This window comes from Crocuta crocuta, unplaced genomic scaffold, assembly GCF_008692635.1.
Source record: "Crocuta crocuta isolate KB4526 unplaced genomic scaffold, BGI_CrCroc_1.0 scaffold48, whole genome shotgun sequence".
Taxonomy (NCBI): domain Eukaryota; kingdom Metazoa; phylum Chordata; class Mammalia; order Carnivora; family Hyaenidae; genus Crocuta; species Crocuta crocuta.
In genome coordinates, this window is record NW_027533089.1 from 5,272,563 (window position 1) to 5,290,293 (window position 17,731).

A 17,731-nucleotide genomic window follows, 5' to 3' on the forward strand; every position below is an offset into this window, starting at 1 on the left:
TCAAAGCACATCACAATCAAATTGCTCAAAGCCAGTGGTAAAGTAAAAAGTCTTCAGAAAAACCAGGGGTGGGGGGAAGGCACACTATGTACAGAAGGACAAAAATAAGGCAAAAACAAATTTCTTGTTGGAAACAATGCAAGTGAGTAGATAACAGAGTAACATACTTGACTTACTAGGAGAAATAAAAACAAAAATCCTCAACCTAGAATTCTAAACCAGTGAAATCAGTGTTCAGAAACAGAGGTGAAGGGGTGCCTGGGTGGCTCAGTCTGTTGAGCCACTGACTTCAGCTCAGGTCATGATCTCAAAGCTCCTGGGTGGGACCTGAGTCAGGCTCTGTGCTGATAGCTTAGAGCCTGGAGCCTGCTTCAGATTCTCTCTTCTCTGTTCTTCCCCTGCTCATGATCTGTCTCTCAAAAATATAATAGTTAAAATTTTTTTTAAAAACCCAGAGGCAATAAAAGACTTTCCAAATTTGAAAGAAGTTACCAATATCAGACCTGCACTATAAGAAATGTTGAAGAAAGCCACGCCCTTCAGACAGAAGGAAAATGATACCAGGTGGAAATATGAATTTACACCAAGGAATATGAAACTGCAAAAACTATTAACTACATGGATAAATGTATGATTTTTACTTATTATTTAAATCTCATTAGAAGGCAATTGACTATTATTTTTTAATTTTTTTTTTTTTTTTCAATTTCTGAGAGAGAGAGAGAGACAGCATGAGCAGGGGAGGGTCAGAGAGAGAGGGAGATACAGAGTCTGAAACAGCCTCCAGGCTCTGAGCTGGCAGTTAGCACAGAGCCCGAAGTGGGGCTCGAACCCATGGACTATGAGATCATGACCTGAGCCGAAGTTGAACACTTAACCGACTGAGCCACCCAGGCGCCCCAGCAATTGACTATTTAAATAAAAAATACGTATAGTGTGGAATATGTAAAAGTAAAATGAAACATGGATAAAACTTGAAAACATTATGCTAAGTGAAGAAATAAGGAAGGCCACATAGTGTAATTCTATTTATATGTCATGTCTGGAATAGGCAAATCCATAGCAAGAAAGCACCCAATTAAATAGTGGGAAAAGTACTCAAATAGGCATTTCTCAAAAGAAGACATACAGATTGCCAAAAGGTAAGTGAAAATGTGTTCAACATCTCTAATCATTAGCGAAATGCAAATCAAAAGGGCATTGAGATATCACCTCACACCTATTAGGATGGCTGTTATCAAAAAGATAAGATAACAAATGATGGCAAATGTGGAGAAAAGGGAAACTTTGCACACTGTTGGTGGGAATGTAAATTGGTACAGCCATTATGAAAGATTATGGATGTTCCTCAGAAAAGTTAAAAATGGAACTACCATATGAGCAAGAAACTCCAGTTCTGGGTATATTTGTAAAGATAGGAATTAGTATCTGAAGAGATCTCTGAATACCTACATTCATTGCAGCGCTATTTATAATAGCCAAGATATAGAAACAATGCAGATGCCCGTCAATGGATGAATGGATAAAGATACACACACACACACACAAACACACACACACACACACACACACTCAGGACTATTATTTAGCCATAAAAAGGAAATGCTATCATGTGAGACAACATGGATGAATCTGGAGGACATTACACTAAGTGAATAACTCAGGCATAGAAAGACAAATAATGCGGGGCGCCTGGGTGGCTCAGTTGGTTAGGTGTCCAACTTCAGCTCAGGTCATGATCTCATGGTCTGTAGGTTAGAGCCCCACGTTGGGCTCTGTGCTGACAACTCAGAGCCTGGAACCTGCTTCGGATTCTGTGTTTCTCTTTCTTTCTGACTCTTCCCTGCTCACTCTCTGTCTGTCTCTCAAAATAAAGATATAAAAAAAAATAGAAAAAAAAAAAGACAAATAATGCATGATGTCACTCATACCTTGGACCCAGAAAAGTCAAACTCATGGAAGTGGAGAGTAGACTGGTGATTTTACAGGGATTGGGAATGGAGGAAATAGAGAGATGATGGTCAAAGTGTACAGACATTAATTTATGCAGGATCAGCAAGTTTGAGAGATCTAATATGTACAGCATGGTGACTTTAGTTGGTTAATACTCTATTATATACTTGAAATTCACTCTGAATAGATTATAAATGCTCTCCCAACAAAAGTAAAGCAAAACAACAACAATAAACAAACACGGTAGCTGTGAGATGTTGGTTAGTTAATTAGCTTGATTGTGGTACTCATTTAATCATATATGTATACAAAAACATTACATTGTACATCTTAAATATATACAATTTTTATTTATCAATTATACCTCAGTAAACCCGAGAAAAGAGAATAGACAAGTCTGTAGAGTCAAAAGTAGATTAATGATTTCCTGAAACTGGGAGTTTGAGGGAAATGGAAAGTGACTGCTAATGAGTATGAATTTGGCTTGGGCATTGATGAAATGCTCTAAAATTTATTATGATGATTGTGACACAACTCTGAATATACTGAAAGGCATTGAATCAAACACGTTAAATGGGCAAATTATGTGGCGAATTATATCTCAATAAAGATATTATAAAAATTACTTGAAAAGAAAAAAGGCAGCAAATATGAAAAAAAAGTAAAATGTATAATGACATAAGTACAAAGAGAAGTATTGGGCAATGTGATCATCATCAGAGACTTGACAAGAGCATTTCCAGGAGTGTTAGAAGCAGAAACTAACTTAGCATGAAGACACAATGGGTAGCTGAACATTTCTCTTTTGTCCCTCTTAGATTAGAAATATGCGTGCATTCCTCTGTTAAGTGTTTATGCCCTTTTCCTATGTATTAGCATTTTTTGTTTCCTTATTAATTTATGTAACCCTAATATACATTCAAGAGACTAAAACTTTGTCATATTTCTTTGATAAATTTGATACAATTCAATGAGTGTTTGGAATAGGATTTCTGATTGGATGGGCAGTAAAATGTTAATATTTAAAGTCCATTCCAATTCAAATATACTAAATCCAGAAGTCCCAAATTAGATGCAAAGAGTTAATTTTATTTATTCTTGGAAGGAAACCAGTTTAGATCAAGTAGCATTTAATTATAAATGAAGATGAGTAAAAGAGGCATCATTTCTTTATATCTTGCTTTAGCTCTTAATTTAAATATTTAGAGTGAGATTTGATGCCCATAAGTTGGAATGCCCCTAGGTCATGTTTGTTAAAGAACTGAAATACAGTATCTTGATCTGACTTCATACTGAATATTTTCCAGTACCTAATACTGCTTTTTAAATGGAGACCATTCTCTGTAGGCACTCAAAGGGCATTAATTAAGAATATGATATGACTTATTAATTTAGAGAACAAAAGTGGCTTAAATAGTAATTATGTACATAAATTTTATATTATTTTAAAATATTTAATATGCAAAGTTGTGTTTAACAAAACTGATTTTATTTCAGATGAAGATTTGATTTCTCCTCCTTTTAAAAGCTTTGCATTATACCAATGGTATTTTTACGTATTATCAAAAGTCCTATTAAACATGATTTTTGGTCGATATGTATATTAAGCTTTATACAGGCACTGTAGGTATAGGTATATTCAACTGTAGACAGACTGTAATTTAACTTTTCTTTTTCTGCTAATTATTTACTGGCTTTTTACTGTTGCAAAAAGCAGATCATACATTGTCTTAATGGAGAATGCTTTAAGCATCTCCTTTTTATTTTACAGATTACTAGATATACGTTTTTTTTGGGGGGCGGGGAGGCAGAGAAAGAGAGAGAGAGAATCCCAAGTAAGCTCCATGCTCAGCATGGAGCCTGATACAGGGCTCTATCTCATGACCTGGCCTGAAATCAAGAGTCAAACACTTAACTGACTGAACCACCCAGGGTGACCCACTACATATAAATTTTTAAAAATCATAAATCCTTCAAATTTAGCCTTTCCTAGACTCACCTTCTTGGTTGACAGCACCTTGCAGTACTCTACGGATGTACCCAAGACCACTTTATTTTTATTTTGATATGTCTGCTGCCTCCGGTGGTCTGCAGCTTCTTTGTTGTAGAGACCATGTCTTTCACATGTTGGAGGTGTCTGTGTTGTATAATAAAATCCAAATTTTGTCCGAGAACATTTGAAGAGCAGAAAACAACAAGTAATTCATTTGTTTTCTTGTCAGAACTTGTTGCTGACTTGATATTACCACAGATTTCAAGGTTCAGTTCAAAGTGTTTCACTGCTGCTTCAGCAAGTGAGTTGCGTGATTAAACCCTTCAGTGAAAGTGAGGAAAACACTGACTTCCCATTTTGGGGAAGTTAATGATTATATGGCTTAAAATTTGTATAACTGCTGACAAGTACTGAATGGTGTTCTCTTTGTCCTCTGCAATAGAATGAACACTAATAAGAAAACGGAATTCTATTTGATTTGGCAGCATTAAAGTCCTTTTATTCTCCAGTGGAAGTTTCTTGTTGCTTTTTGGTGTGATTGTTTTGGGAAGAAAATTTTCCATTAACAATTTTTTTTTTTTTGGCAAATTTTTGCTAATGAAGTATGCTTGATTTGGGGACAGAAAGATATATAAAATATATTCTGCATTTGAGGGTTTTAGTGACCAGTTTGATGGGAGAGGGCATATATATATTAATGATTACTTCATATCATGTGTAGCAAATGAATGACAGTGGCATTAGATTCTATAGAAGTTCATAGATATAATCTAAATGGAGGGAGGTACAGTACTTCTTTAATTTTGGAGGACATAGTTCATAGTTAGAATTAAAAGTTAGCATTTAAACTAACATAAAGTGGGTGTATCCTAGATCTAGAGAGTGATGCCAGCAGAGGTACGGATGTACATATGCTCAATAAACAATACATAGGTGAGGTGGAGGTACATTGGAGTAGTAGGTGGGTATGAGGCTGTATAATAAGGTGATAGCTTTTATTGGTATTATGTATGTAGTGGGGAGCAATTTAAGTTGTGTGTGTGTATGTGCACATGCATACATATATTTATATGTGTGTGTGAGGACTGTCATATAGGAAAGAGAAGAAAGCACAGACTTGAGGTGAATAGTTCAATGAGGAGAGTACTATTATATTACAATGCAAGCACTCTGCAGTAAGGATCTGCAGTAGGTTGGAGAAACAGGAAATATAAAGACAGCCCAGATGTGACTAACACTGACTGGCATTATGTGGGTTTAAGGAACCGAAGAAGTAGTTGTTATTGACTGACCTGGTATAAAGGCCATTTTACTAGAGAAGGGGTGGTATTGGCAGCAGTCAAATGGAGTTAAAAAGTTGAGGGGGTACACAGTGCATTATTTTTAGTATTAAGGAATTGAGATAATGATGGAGCATACAAGTGGGCTATTTGGCATCCAGTGAAATGGATGACAGTAGATCCACGCAGAGATCTCAGGGTTTGGAATATAGACATAAAACTCAGTTGCAGAAAAGTAGTCTTTAGTGGAAGGCATATAGTAGAGGTTCAAGAACCCTTCATTGTAGTCAAGAGGAGAAATCGAAGTTACAAAAGTAAAAATTGTAAATAGAGTGGTCTTCATGCCATGATGTCAGGCCCAAAGCAGATGAGTTTCTGGATGGAAAAATGAATTAACTGTGTTGAATACTGTGTAAAAATCATGGAGAATTAAGAATTAAACCAAGACTTTTAACATAATAATAAGTGTTTTTACATGTTTCATCTTCTTGATTATAGTTCAACTTCCTAACTCACCATGTACTCTTGTTCCACTCGTACCCTTCTCAAAAGAAAATGTATCTTTTGATAATCCTTTATACTAAGAAACCCAAAAATTCATACCTCATGTAAAAAATCATTTTCGATATGTCACTTGGTAGTCCGTATATGTTTCCTTTTTGCTCTTACCCATATAGATGAAACACAACTAGTCAGTCTTTGATTTATTATATTTTTGTGAACATTAAAATCATGGTACTTTCTTAATTTAGTTAATTTTTTAAAAATCAAAATGCAGTTAGCCAAGATTCTACTTCCTTCTTTCTTCTTAAATTTTGTTTTCCAGCTTTTCTGTTTGCTGGCCAGTATTGCTTATCTTTGGCATGCAGGTGCACACTTACCATCTCTTGAACTAAAATGACCCTTGGTCTTGTAAACACAGATCTTTTGAAAATAAGTGTATTCTAACCACAGAGGTTAATAGATTTAAGGTAAGTCATAGTAGTGTTCATATTAATTAAAAAGACTCTCTAAACCTCATTTTACTTTGAGGCCAGTTTCTGTAAAGCAAGTTTGTGGCTAAAATAATTATTCTTATATGAATAAGCATAAATTCTAGAATAGGAATTTTCATAATTACCCAGTGAACTGGTGAATTTTAATGGTAATGTAATAGTCCTTATCAATTTTGTCTTCTTAATATTTTCTTGGATTTCTGCATATAGATTCATATATATATATATTCAGCTCTTGCCAGCACAAATGCTACTTTAGTGTGGATTTCATAGTTATGCCTTTTCCAAATACTGTATTGGCTCTTAAGTAAATACATAATGGATGGATATTTTGTAACGTTATATTTAGTAAACAGTTTATGAATAAAGTTGTAGAATTTTTCAAGAAAATCACTGTAGTATAGGTTCTGATTAAAAAAAAATTAATGTTTAATTTTGAGAGAGAGAGAGACAGAGTGTGAGTAAGGGAGGGGCAGAGGGAGACACAGAATCTGAAGCAGGCATAGGCTCTGAGCTGTCAGCACAGAGCCTGACGTGGTGCTTGAACTTGTGAAGCGGGAGATCATGTAGGTTGTGATCTTTTAAGATATTTTTGATATCACTTGGTGTTTGCACATGATACTTTATTTTCAATGTTTGTAATGAAAATATATGAAGAGTATATAAATTAGTATATATGTTATTAATGCTTTGATATTCATATGGCTATTGTTAATTTATTTGTTAATACTGTTTTTATTTTATCTCTATTTTTTTTTAATGTTTTATTTATTTCTAGGGGAGAGAGAGAGAGACAGCGTGAGCAGGGGAGGGTCAGAGAGAGAGGGAGATACAGACTCTGAAACAGGCTCCAGGCTCTGAGCTGGCAGTCAGCACAGAGCCTGACGTGGGGCTCGAACCCACGAACCACGAGATCATGACCTAAGCGAAAGTCGGACGCTTAACCGACTAAGCCACCCAGGCGCCCCTATTTTATCTTTAAAATTTAAGCAATGCCATATAATTGTGCTTTTGTTTATTCCGAAGTTTCTTCCATTTTTTAATTGAAATATAGCTGACATATAATGTTACCTTAGTTTCAGGTGTACAACAGTGATTCCACACGTCTTTATGTTATGCTATGCTCACTGTAAGTGAGCATACCAAGTGTCACCATACATCACTATTACAGTACTATTGACTATATTCCCTATGTCGTACCTTTTGTCCCAGTGACTTAATTATTTCATAACTGGGAGCCTGTTCCTCCCACTCTTCTTCACTCATTTTCCCCATCAACAGCTTCTCCCAAGGTTTCTTCTTGATAAAATAAAATTGTAAATTCAATGTGGTGTCATTTGCAATCTTAACATAAAGCTGTCTTTTAAGCTAATGCCCAGTATTGACAGCATTTTCACAGTTCCACAGACAATAGAAATTTTTCCATGACAATTATGGACTAAATGTGTCCGCCTTAAATTTTGTGTGTTGAAGCCCTAACTTTCAAGTTGATATTATATGGAGATAGGGCCTTTGGGATGTAATTAAGTTACATGGGGTCATGAGGATGGGGACCTATAATGGCATTAGTATGTTTATAAGCAGAGACCCAAAAGAGTTCTGTCTCTGTATGCCCTGTGAGGACCGAAACAATAGGTGGCTCTCTGCAAGCTGGGAAGTGGTCTTTCACTAGTAACTTTCACTAGTTAGTGACCTAACTGGAATAGGTCAGCATTTTCTTTGAATCCCCACCCAGCCTCTAGAACAGTGAGAAAGGAATATCTATTGTTCAGGCTATTCAAGTCTATGAGATTCTTTTATAGCAGCCCAACCTGACTAATACAGGGTCTAAGTCAGAATTAGTCACCACCTTTGGTATTTCTGTTTTGTATTAGGAATTGCGAGATTAATATCAGATGTTTAAGTAATGATTCCTGTGCTTGAGTTTTGTCTTTTTCTGAAAGGCAGTAAAAAGACATATATTCCATTTAGAGAACACTAAGGTGCCTCATGTGTGGTGTGTATAAGTAAAGGAGAGTCACATACTGGACCTTGCAAAGCCAGACAAGAACTTCATGTGACTGACCTTCCCTTGTTGAGTAAGAGTGGCATGATGAATGGGATGTTTTAAGATGCATAAACTATTTTATTTGTGTTAACTATTTGTTCAATAGAAATGAATCAAATTTCCCAGGCAATATGACTAGTATTCTGAAGAGGTTCATTTATTTCCAGTTGATGAGTTTTTTGATGTTTTATAAATTTATCACTTTTGGTTCGACCTTTCTCTAGAAGGAAATGTAATGGAAATTCACCTATAAACATATTGGGACAAAGGTTCATGAGTTATATACTCTTGTATGTATTATAAAATGATATCTGCATTTCTGTTTATATGTAGTGGATTTAAAACACCTGTATTTAATTTCACTACCCTTCTAACTGCCATTGTAGCTTGTGAAGAGCATATTGCATTTTCAGGCAGTCTGCCTTTGAAATTGTGAGCTTAGGACACAGATAAGTTCAGGACCAATGATTTGGTTTCACCTGGATATAGCTCTTATTTTTTTCTTAAGCTCCCATTTATAATTACCTTTTCACCTGTTGCCTTCATATCTTTTTATATTCCTGTACTTAAAAAAATGATTCCCTTGTATACATTCAAAGTTGGCAGTACAAGAACATGCATATACATTGGTTGAATGGAGCCTAAAATTTAGCTTCGATACTTATTGACAACAGGTAGTAAGCACTCACAGCATGCACTTTATAGACTCTTTTATGTATCACCTTATTTAACCCTCAAAACAACCCTATGAAGAAGGTACATTGCTAATCCCCAGTTAATTGTTGAAGAAGTAGAGAAATTGAGAGTTAAATAAACAGCTAAAGTAGTAGAGCTAAGGCCTAAGCCCAAATTTAACTTCAAACACTATGCATATTGCTTAGTGAATACTTAAAGAAATGAAAGTTTCAGGACTTTCATAAATCCTAAAAGTAAGCTTTAGGACTGTCATAGACTCCTTTCTTTATTGATTATTAACTTTAGTGTCATAGACATTGTGTATAAAAGGAAATTTGGCCTTTGTATAGAGCTAGTAAAATGAAAAAAAAAGTTTCTTGGAAAGATACTCCAACCTAAAAGAAATGTCAAGGTTGGCTGAAGAACAGAAGTGCATTTAAAAAATAATAATAATTAAGAAAATCTGAGCCTCCTTGACTAGGCCTGCTTAGCATGAATTTTCAGGGTTTTCAGACTTCAGAGTGATCTTGAGTGTGAGAATAGTATGAAAAATGAGGCTGCATTCTCTCTTCTTCTCCCAACCCAGGATGAGACTGATCATAGCTGTTCTGAGCTTGTCCATGAACCAAAGGCACCTTTGTAAATTCCTAAAGATATAGCCCACCCTACACCATGAATAATGATGGGCATTGGAAAAGGTGGGATAATTGGTTGAGATTGGGTCTTAGAAGCAAGAGACTGGTAAGCAATGAAAAGTTCAGATCTTCATTGATCACCATTTGCTATATTGTTGTCTGGATGAAGCAACAAATGCTGAACAAAAGCATTAATCAATAAATAATTCTGTTTTCCTGTTAGTTGGGAATATTTATTGAGAAAAAAATGGCAGCACAATAAAATGTTTCATTGAAATGAAGATATTTATGCCAGTTATGAAAAAGACAAAAGCATGAATTTTACTTTTATTTATTTTATTTTTTATTTTTATCTGATGCAATGGGCAGTAGGAGACAACTTACAGATGACTCAGGAAAAGCCATCAAAGACAAAATTTAAGCATAGTTTAAATAATATAAAATCAGATTTTCCAAGTTCAGCCTGTAAATCTGAAATGTCACTGTGTGTGTAACGTAATAATGACTCAGAATTATAGTAATGACCAGGATTGAAGAGGAAACATTTGTTTATAATTTAAAATGCAAAGTGTGAGGGAAGCTTAATGATGCATTATGTTTAGATAACTGATACTGTGATATAAAACAAAGCCATATTTTTAGAAAGAGGACGTGTTGGCCAAGTGGCTTCCTACAGTTGTAATTCAAGCCCAAATAATACTGCTGTTCTAAGACTTAATACTTTTCTTTGTGAAGTGAGGGCCTGTGATTGTAGTCAATATGGGCTCCTCTTTAGGAGTACTTTACTCTATAGGAGTAAAGAAAAACTCTCTTCTGATGAGTAATTCTAGTTTATATGCTGCACTTCTCAGCATAGTGTGGATAGACAGTAAGTGACGACATATAACCCTAATTTGATCTCACATGTAAATCTGTCTTTGGATCATATTGTATCATTTCTTAAACTAAAAGAAATAGTACAGTGAAATTTTCTTAAATTGTTTTCTGTTTTTAGGTTTGTTGGTTTTTTTGGTGTTTTGTTTTTTTGTTTTTTGGGTTTTTGTTTTGTTTTGTTTTTTGTTTTTTGTTTTGCCTCTAGAATCATTAGTACAATTTTATTGTGTCACTGAAAATGATTGGAACAACCAAAGGTCATATCCTTTGTATGGGAGAAAATCCCCCTTATAAGTAATATACCTTAAATCTGAAAAGCTTAATAGGCCTCTTAAAATTCTGAATTTATGGGGAGATGGGCCCTGTGACCTTGTTAGGATGGTCTTTGGTCATTTCTTAGGAAGAATGTAATTTAGAACTCTCCTGGATTATTCTGCCAGCTATTCAGTTGTTGATGATATTGACTTTTAGTTTTAAAATGTCTTGCTTTGGAAAATTGTTTTTAATAGCCCTCAACCACTTATATTTTGAATTTTTATGTTATATCACTTTTCATTTGGGACATTAAGTCAAATTCTTGGTAACCATTCTCCACAATCTAATTTATTTTTATCCAGGATCCATTGAATCCAGCTCACTGCCTTTGTATAAAAGGTTAACCCAATATTTCATGTTATGTTATACTTTCTACTTATGCTATATAAAATAAAAGTAACTGTGGTAAGCAGCCAATAAATTGCATTCAGAATGTTTATTCTTAAAAATTATATTACTATGCTAACATAGATGAACATAAGCATTTATCACAATATGGATTGTGAAGTAAAAACTGAACTAAATGGAACCATCTTGTCTGTTTGTTATCCAGTGTTTTTTTTTTCTTTAAATGTTGGTCACAATAACTACCTTTAAAAAATGTCATCCTCTTATTTATCAGTTTGAATTAATGTATGAGATTAGTAATGGTTCAAGCTTGAATAACTACACAAAAAACACATTTATTTCATAATAAGAAAGTATTTTCAGCTTTTTTGTTTAGAATTGAGATTATATTTTTTAATGTTGGCCCTTATTAATATGTTGTTTTGACATTATTTCATCATATGGAATAAACCATTTAAAACTCTTAGCTCTACGTGATGTTTGTTGTCCATAAGACATAGATATCTAAATTGGTAAATTTTGAAGAAATCTCATGTTCATCATGTATAAGTATTACTAAAGCTAATTTTCATTTATATTGGGCCAATAAAGCAAATCCCAGTGATGTTTAATAGAGTGAACACAGTACACAGTGAAACCTGCCAAATGTAGAATTTAGTGATTATTTACTTATTTATTTGATAGCAGCTTTATTGAGGTATAATTCACACACCACACAATTCACTCATACAAAGTATAGAATTTAAAAGTTGTTAATGTATTGATAGAGTTGTGTTGCTCTCACCACTGCCAATTTCATCAGCCCAGAAAGAAACCATGTACCCTTTGTCAGTCACTCCATTTCCCCTTAATCCTCCAACCCGTAAGCACAGCCTACTTTCTGTCTCTCTATATATTTGCTCTATATATTTGTCTATTCTGGACATTTTATATGAATGAAATCATATGATATATGATATTTTGTAATGGATTCTCTCAACATAATATTTATTTATGTTCATCTATGTTGTCTATGAATCCCCCCCCACTTTTTCTCTTATTGATAAAAATCTCCATTATGGTTGTAGAACTACTTCATATGATTTTAAAATTTATTGAGGCTTGTTTCATGGTTTAGCATATGATCTGTCCTAGAGAATGTTTTGTGTACATCTGAAAAGAATATGGATTCTGCTGTTTGTGCGTAGAGTGTACCACAGATAAAACTTTTGTGTTTGTGTTAAGTCTGATACCTGTGCACTCGGGAAGGCAGTTTCTGTTTTCTGCTTTTTTTCTTGTGTGGGTCACACAATCCTGTTTTTGAATGTCTCATAGTTTTTTTTAATGTATTAAAAACTGAACATTTTAGATAAAATATTGTAGCAATTCTGGATATTAATCTTCCTCCTCCAAAATAGGGCTTATTGATGTTTGCTTATTTGTTTAGTGACTTGATGCACTATTTTAGGGAAATCTATTTCTCCCAAGGTGTGAACCTCTGATTATATTTGCATAGAGTGAAGTCTAGGGCATATGCATAATAACTCTGGGATGCTAGTGGTTTTATCAGGGCTTTACTTGCCTTTTCTCCTTTTTTTTTTTTTTTTTTAAACTGCCCACCTCTGTTGGTATTACACCCAGCTCTTGGTTTCCACTGATTGCTGGCTCATTGCTCTATTATATTTGACAATGTCCTGGAATGTAAATTACTCCACAGTCTGAGTCAATTAAATTTGGGCCCCTTGCAGGAATGGTTTTTGAAGTGAGTCTTTGAAGTTTCCTGTGACCTTAGGGGGAGCTGTTCTTAGCTATTTCTTTCCCTGGTTCTCTCTGGTAAACTGTCTTACCTTATGATTTAGTTTATCACTGTCATGAAGCTATCACCCATCTCTTAATTTTTTGCCATCAAACTATTTATTGTTTTTGAGAATAGCCATAGACTTGAACATCCCCACATACTAATCTTTTTTTTTTAATGTTTTATTTATTTCTAGGAGAGAGAGAGAGAGACAGCGTGAGCAGGGGAGGGTCAGAGAGAGAGGGAGTCACAGACTGAAACAGGCTCCAGGCTCCGAGCTGGCAGTCAGCACAGAGACCGACGTGGGGCCCGAACCCACGAACCGCGAGATCATGACCTAAGCAAAAGTCGGACGCTTAACCGACTAAGCCACCCAGGCGCCCCCCCTCCCCCCACGTACTAATCTTAATAAAGTCAGTTGATTTAGGGGGAGCTGCCTGTTCTTATGGCTTGCCTCTTTCCCTGCAAAAAATCTCTGGGCTACAGGTAAAGAGCTAGGGGTGGTTTAGTGGCTTGCTTCCCCCAGATTGACACTCCTGTTTTATGAACAGAGCAGTGGTGTAGTCTGTAGCTTCTGATCTCAGTTTGCTTCTCCTGGTACATTAACTCTAAACCTTGATTAAATTGAGATGAGGGTGATTAGACCTCCATGTAATGGGCATGTTTGCTACATGTAATATAGAGCCTCTACTCTATGAGTGGGGGTAGGGAAGCAATGGAGCCCCTGACTTCTCAGCTGCACTTTCTGGAGTTCAGTTGGTGCATAGAGGGTGGGGGTAAGGTGGGGGAGTGAGACATGCTGATAGTCTGCCTTTTCTGGGAAATACCACACACTCAACTGGAAGCTGGGGGCAGATGGACCTTTGTGTTCTTGGTTTCACTCACCTGAGATAGAATTTCTGTTATACTGAGCTGGGGCATGGTGGAGGGGTGGGCAGGCTATCCTTCAAATGCCACAGACCTTCCCTATTCTTACCAAGTCTTAATAGATTTTTTCTTGAGTAAATGTTTCTTCATTTGCTATTTGACTTTAGAATGACTTCTGGAGACTTTAAAATATTCTTACTTTTCCTTTTTTTTTTTTTTTTTTAATCAGTTATGCTCGTTTTATTGGGGAATTGATCTGCAGAGGTCTTCATGCTACCATTCTGGAAGACCTCTAGTGGTTTACTTTTAAATACTCTCTTAAGACAGGACTTTGAAATTAATTCTTTATTGAGTTTTTCAGGTGCCATTTAATTTATTTACACACATGGTTTAAAAGGTTTTCTCTTATACTGTTGTACCTCACAAAGTCACAGTAAAATTCAGACTTTATTTTTGAATGACTGAATATAAGCTTAATACAGAGAGGAACTGAGTTATAATTTAGTCCCTTCAACATACTAATTGTGATATCTCAAGTGGGTTACTTAAGCACTTTGAATGTATTTGTTTATCCAAAAATTGTAGATAATAGTAGCTATTATTACATTAAATTAGGTAATACATGTGAAAGCAATTTGTAAATTCTAAAAACTTAAAATGGAGAGTACTGTTATTATCTGCATCTTTTTTGATTTCATTCTCATCTAAAAATTCTATGTATAAAATTTATCTTTAAGAGTCTTCAGTGGAGTTTATGTGATTGTTTTAAATCACATTCATATGGTGATCAATAAGTATTCTTATAAAATCATTGAGTATATCACCTAGTAAATGATTACTTTAGATAAGCTTATTGCAGAGTTACAGTGGTACAGGGAGAAAACAACATGTTTAGTATAAGTCTTTGGAGTACAGGGTGAGTAATCTTAAAATAAAATTTTGATTTTTTAATATGCCAACATATATGTTTATACGTTGTTTATACTATCTTCAGAGTATCCTGGCTCTAAATCCTCGAACACAGACTCATGCAGCGCTGCGTTCAACTTCAGCCAAGAAAGTAGACAAGAAACATTGGAAAAGAAATACTGATAAAAACTGCTCTGTAAGTACCACTGATAGATTATTTCACACGGAAAATTATCTCATCCTACATATTGACTGTAAAACAATATTTTATATATACTTAGAAATACAATTAAATATGTGTAACGTACAGCTGTAATGTTTTAATCTTTTAGATATTTTATATTTGAATAATCTCAAATGTTTTTAGTTTTGCTGCTTAAAAATCTATTGAAACACTTAAAAAATTATGTTTAGTGTAGTGCCAAAATTTATTTTCTTAAACATCCATAAAATTTCTCTTAAATTGTTTTGTCAAGTCAAAAACACAAGGAATAAGTGTTGGCAAGGATGTGGAGACACAGGAACCCTCTTGCACTGTTGGTGGGAACGCAGACTGGTGCTGCCACTGTAGAAAACAATGTGGAGGTTCTCACAAAATTAAAACTAGAATTGCCATATGATCCAGTAACTCCACTACTCATATTTACCCAAAGAATATAAAAACACTAATTCGAAAAGATATATGCACTTCCTTGTTTATTGCAGCATTATTTACAATAGTTGAACTATGGAAGCAGCCCAAGTGTCCACTGAGAGGAGTGGATAAAGATGATATGATATATACACACACAATGGAATATAGAGAGTATAATGCTAAGCAGATAAGTCAGTCAGAGAAAGACAATTGCCATGTGATCTCACTCATATGTGGAGTTTAAGAAAACAAATAAAGGGAAAAATAGAAGCAAATTAAGAAACACTCTTAACTATAGAGAACAAACTGATGGTTATCACAGGGGAGGTGGGTGGGGTGATGGGTGAAATAGATGTTGGGGATTAAAGAATACACTTATCATGATGAAAATTAAATAAAACTTTAAAAAATGTTTTGTATAACAACACAATGATAAGGAAGAGTTTCCATATTACAGATACAATTTAGCTGAAGAAGAGTTCAGTGGTATATACAAACGGTTGTACAATGTGCTTTGGGAGAACATATGAATAATATTTGGGGAATAGTATGAACATTTAATATTTCTAAGTGAGGTACAGGAGAAAAATGTCTGAGATTACTGATTGCTGAAATGTTATTTCACTGATTCTATGAGGTTATCACAGGGCTGGCACCTTGAGGCCATAAATGGAGATTAAGTACAACCTCAAAAGCAATATTTAAAGTACCATTTTAGGAGGCATACACTTTTAAAGTTGGAAAGCAATCTCATTTTTTACTTAATTTCCCAAAATTATTTTCCCTCAAATTAATTTTCTCAAATCAGTTATTGAAACAATTATTTGCATTAGCTTATTTAGCATTGGCTTCTTTGGTACTTTGCTTATACTGTCTAATACAATGATTTTTAGCTTATTTTTATATACTTCTTTCTTCCTTACATATGAACTCTTTGATGATGGAAATTGAGAGAATGTGCACATTGTGTATTTATTCATCTGATTTAAAAATTTTTGCCATTGGACACCCAGTAAAGTTTTTTGGTTGAAAAGAAGAAATAGAAATACAAAAAAATGATGTGACCTGAGATGATTACACAGCCACTTAATAGTAAAGCTGGATTGGAGTTCAGTTTTCCTTGTACTAGATTGATGAGTTTTGCTTTCTAATATCACGAGGTCTCTGGAAAAAGACTAGTGTGGTCTAAATCAGATCAAAGTATAGACTGACTCTAAGACCTTGTATTATGGTGTGAATAATTGCAGGGCACTGGAAAAAGAGTTATGTAAATTACAAATGTAGAAAGCCCTTCAAGATTATCAAGTCTAAGTCATTTTAAAGATATGAGAACGTTTACCCTGATAAATTAAATGACTTCTTTAAGGTCTCATTTATATATTATTAAACTATTTATGGTCAGGGTTTTATTTACAAAGAGAGGTTTTCTTATCATTGTATTATTATTTTATGAAATTAACATTTTATTCCAAAGTGTTATTCTGTGAATTGAGGATCTCATATTACCAGATTTTATTTTTTGCTAAAAAGATGCAGTGAGGTGGACTTTCTCTGTTAAACATATTGGTACAAATTCTGCGAAAAGCAATTAGTATTTTTGGCAATATTCATCAACACCTGTGTTAGTTTGCTAGGGCTGCCATAACAAAGTACCATTGACTGGGTGGCCTAAAGAACAGAAATTCTCAGTGTTCTGAAGGCTAGGAATCTGAGATCAATGCATCAGCATGGTTGTTTTCTTCTGAGTCCTCTCTCTTGGTTTTTCCTTGTGTCTTTGTATAGTCTTCTCTCTGTGAGTGCCTGTATCCAACTTTCCTCTTATAATGACACTAATCATACTAGATTAAGGCCCCCTCTTAATGACCTCATTTTAATTCAGTCATGTCTGTAAAGACTGTCTCCAAATACAGTTACATTCTGAGGTACCAGGGGTTAGGACTCTACCACATGAATTAGTGGGGGATATAGTTCAGTCCATAACAATATCTTTAAATTATCAAACACTTACACCCAGTAATTTGTGTTCTAGTAAACTATCCTAAGCAAAGAATTAGGAATGTAGGTAAAGAATTAAGCAAAAAGAAGCGTATCCCAACATTATTTATTTGGTATAGAAAAATGTGGAGGGAAACCCACTGAATTCCAACCATTGAGTTGTGGTTAAATAAATCAGGGCAGATCCATTCAGTGATAAGTTGTGCAACCATGGAAATTATTTTTAAAATAATTATCTGGAAAAATACTTAAAATATACATTATGAGGAAAAGACATGAAACATTATATTTAAGAATAATGGTGTGCACTTATACACACATATAAACCTAGACATATATTCACAAAGAAAAAAAGAACATATAATGGAATGTTAGTAGTGATTATTTTTGTTTTCTTGGCACATTTGTATATTTCAGGTTTTATATAATAAGCAA

At 34.5% G+C, this 17,731-nt stretch overlaps 1 protein-coding gene across 2 annotated transcripts in view; it reads left to right on the top strand.

Moving 5' to 3' along the window:
• The window catches only part of DPYD (dihydropyrimidine dehydrogenase), an 805,636-nt gene that overhangs the window by 24,032 nt on the left and 763,873 nt on the right, over window positions 1–17,731 (top strand). For both annotated transcript variants that reach the window (XM_077746119.1, XM_077746120.1), the window contains exon 2: window positions 14,753–14,863. In XM_077746119.1, coding sequence (XP_077602245.1) covers window positions 14,753–14,863 — 111 coding nt within the window. The remainder of the gene's footprint in view (window positions 1–14,752; window positions 14,864–17,731) is intronic.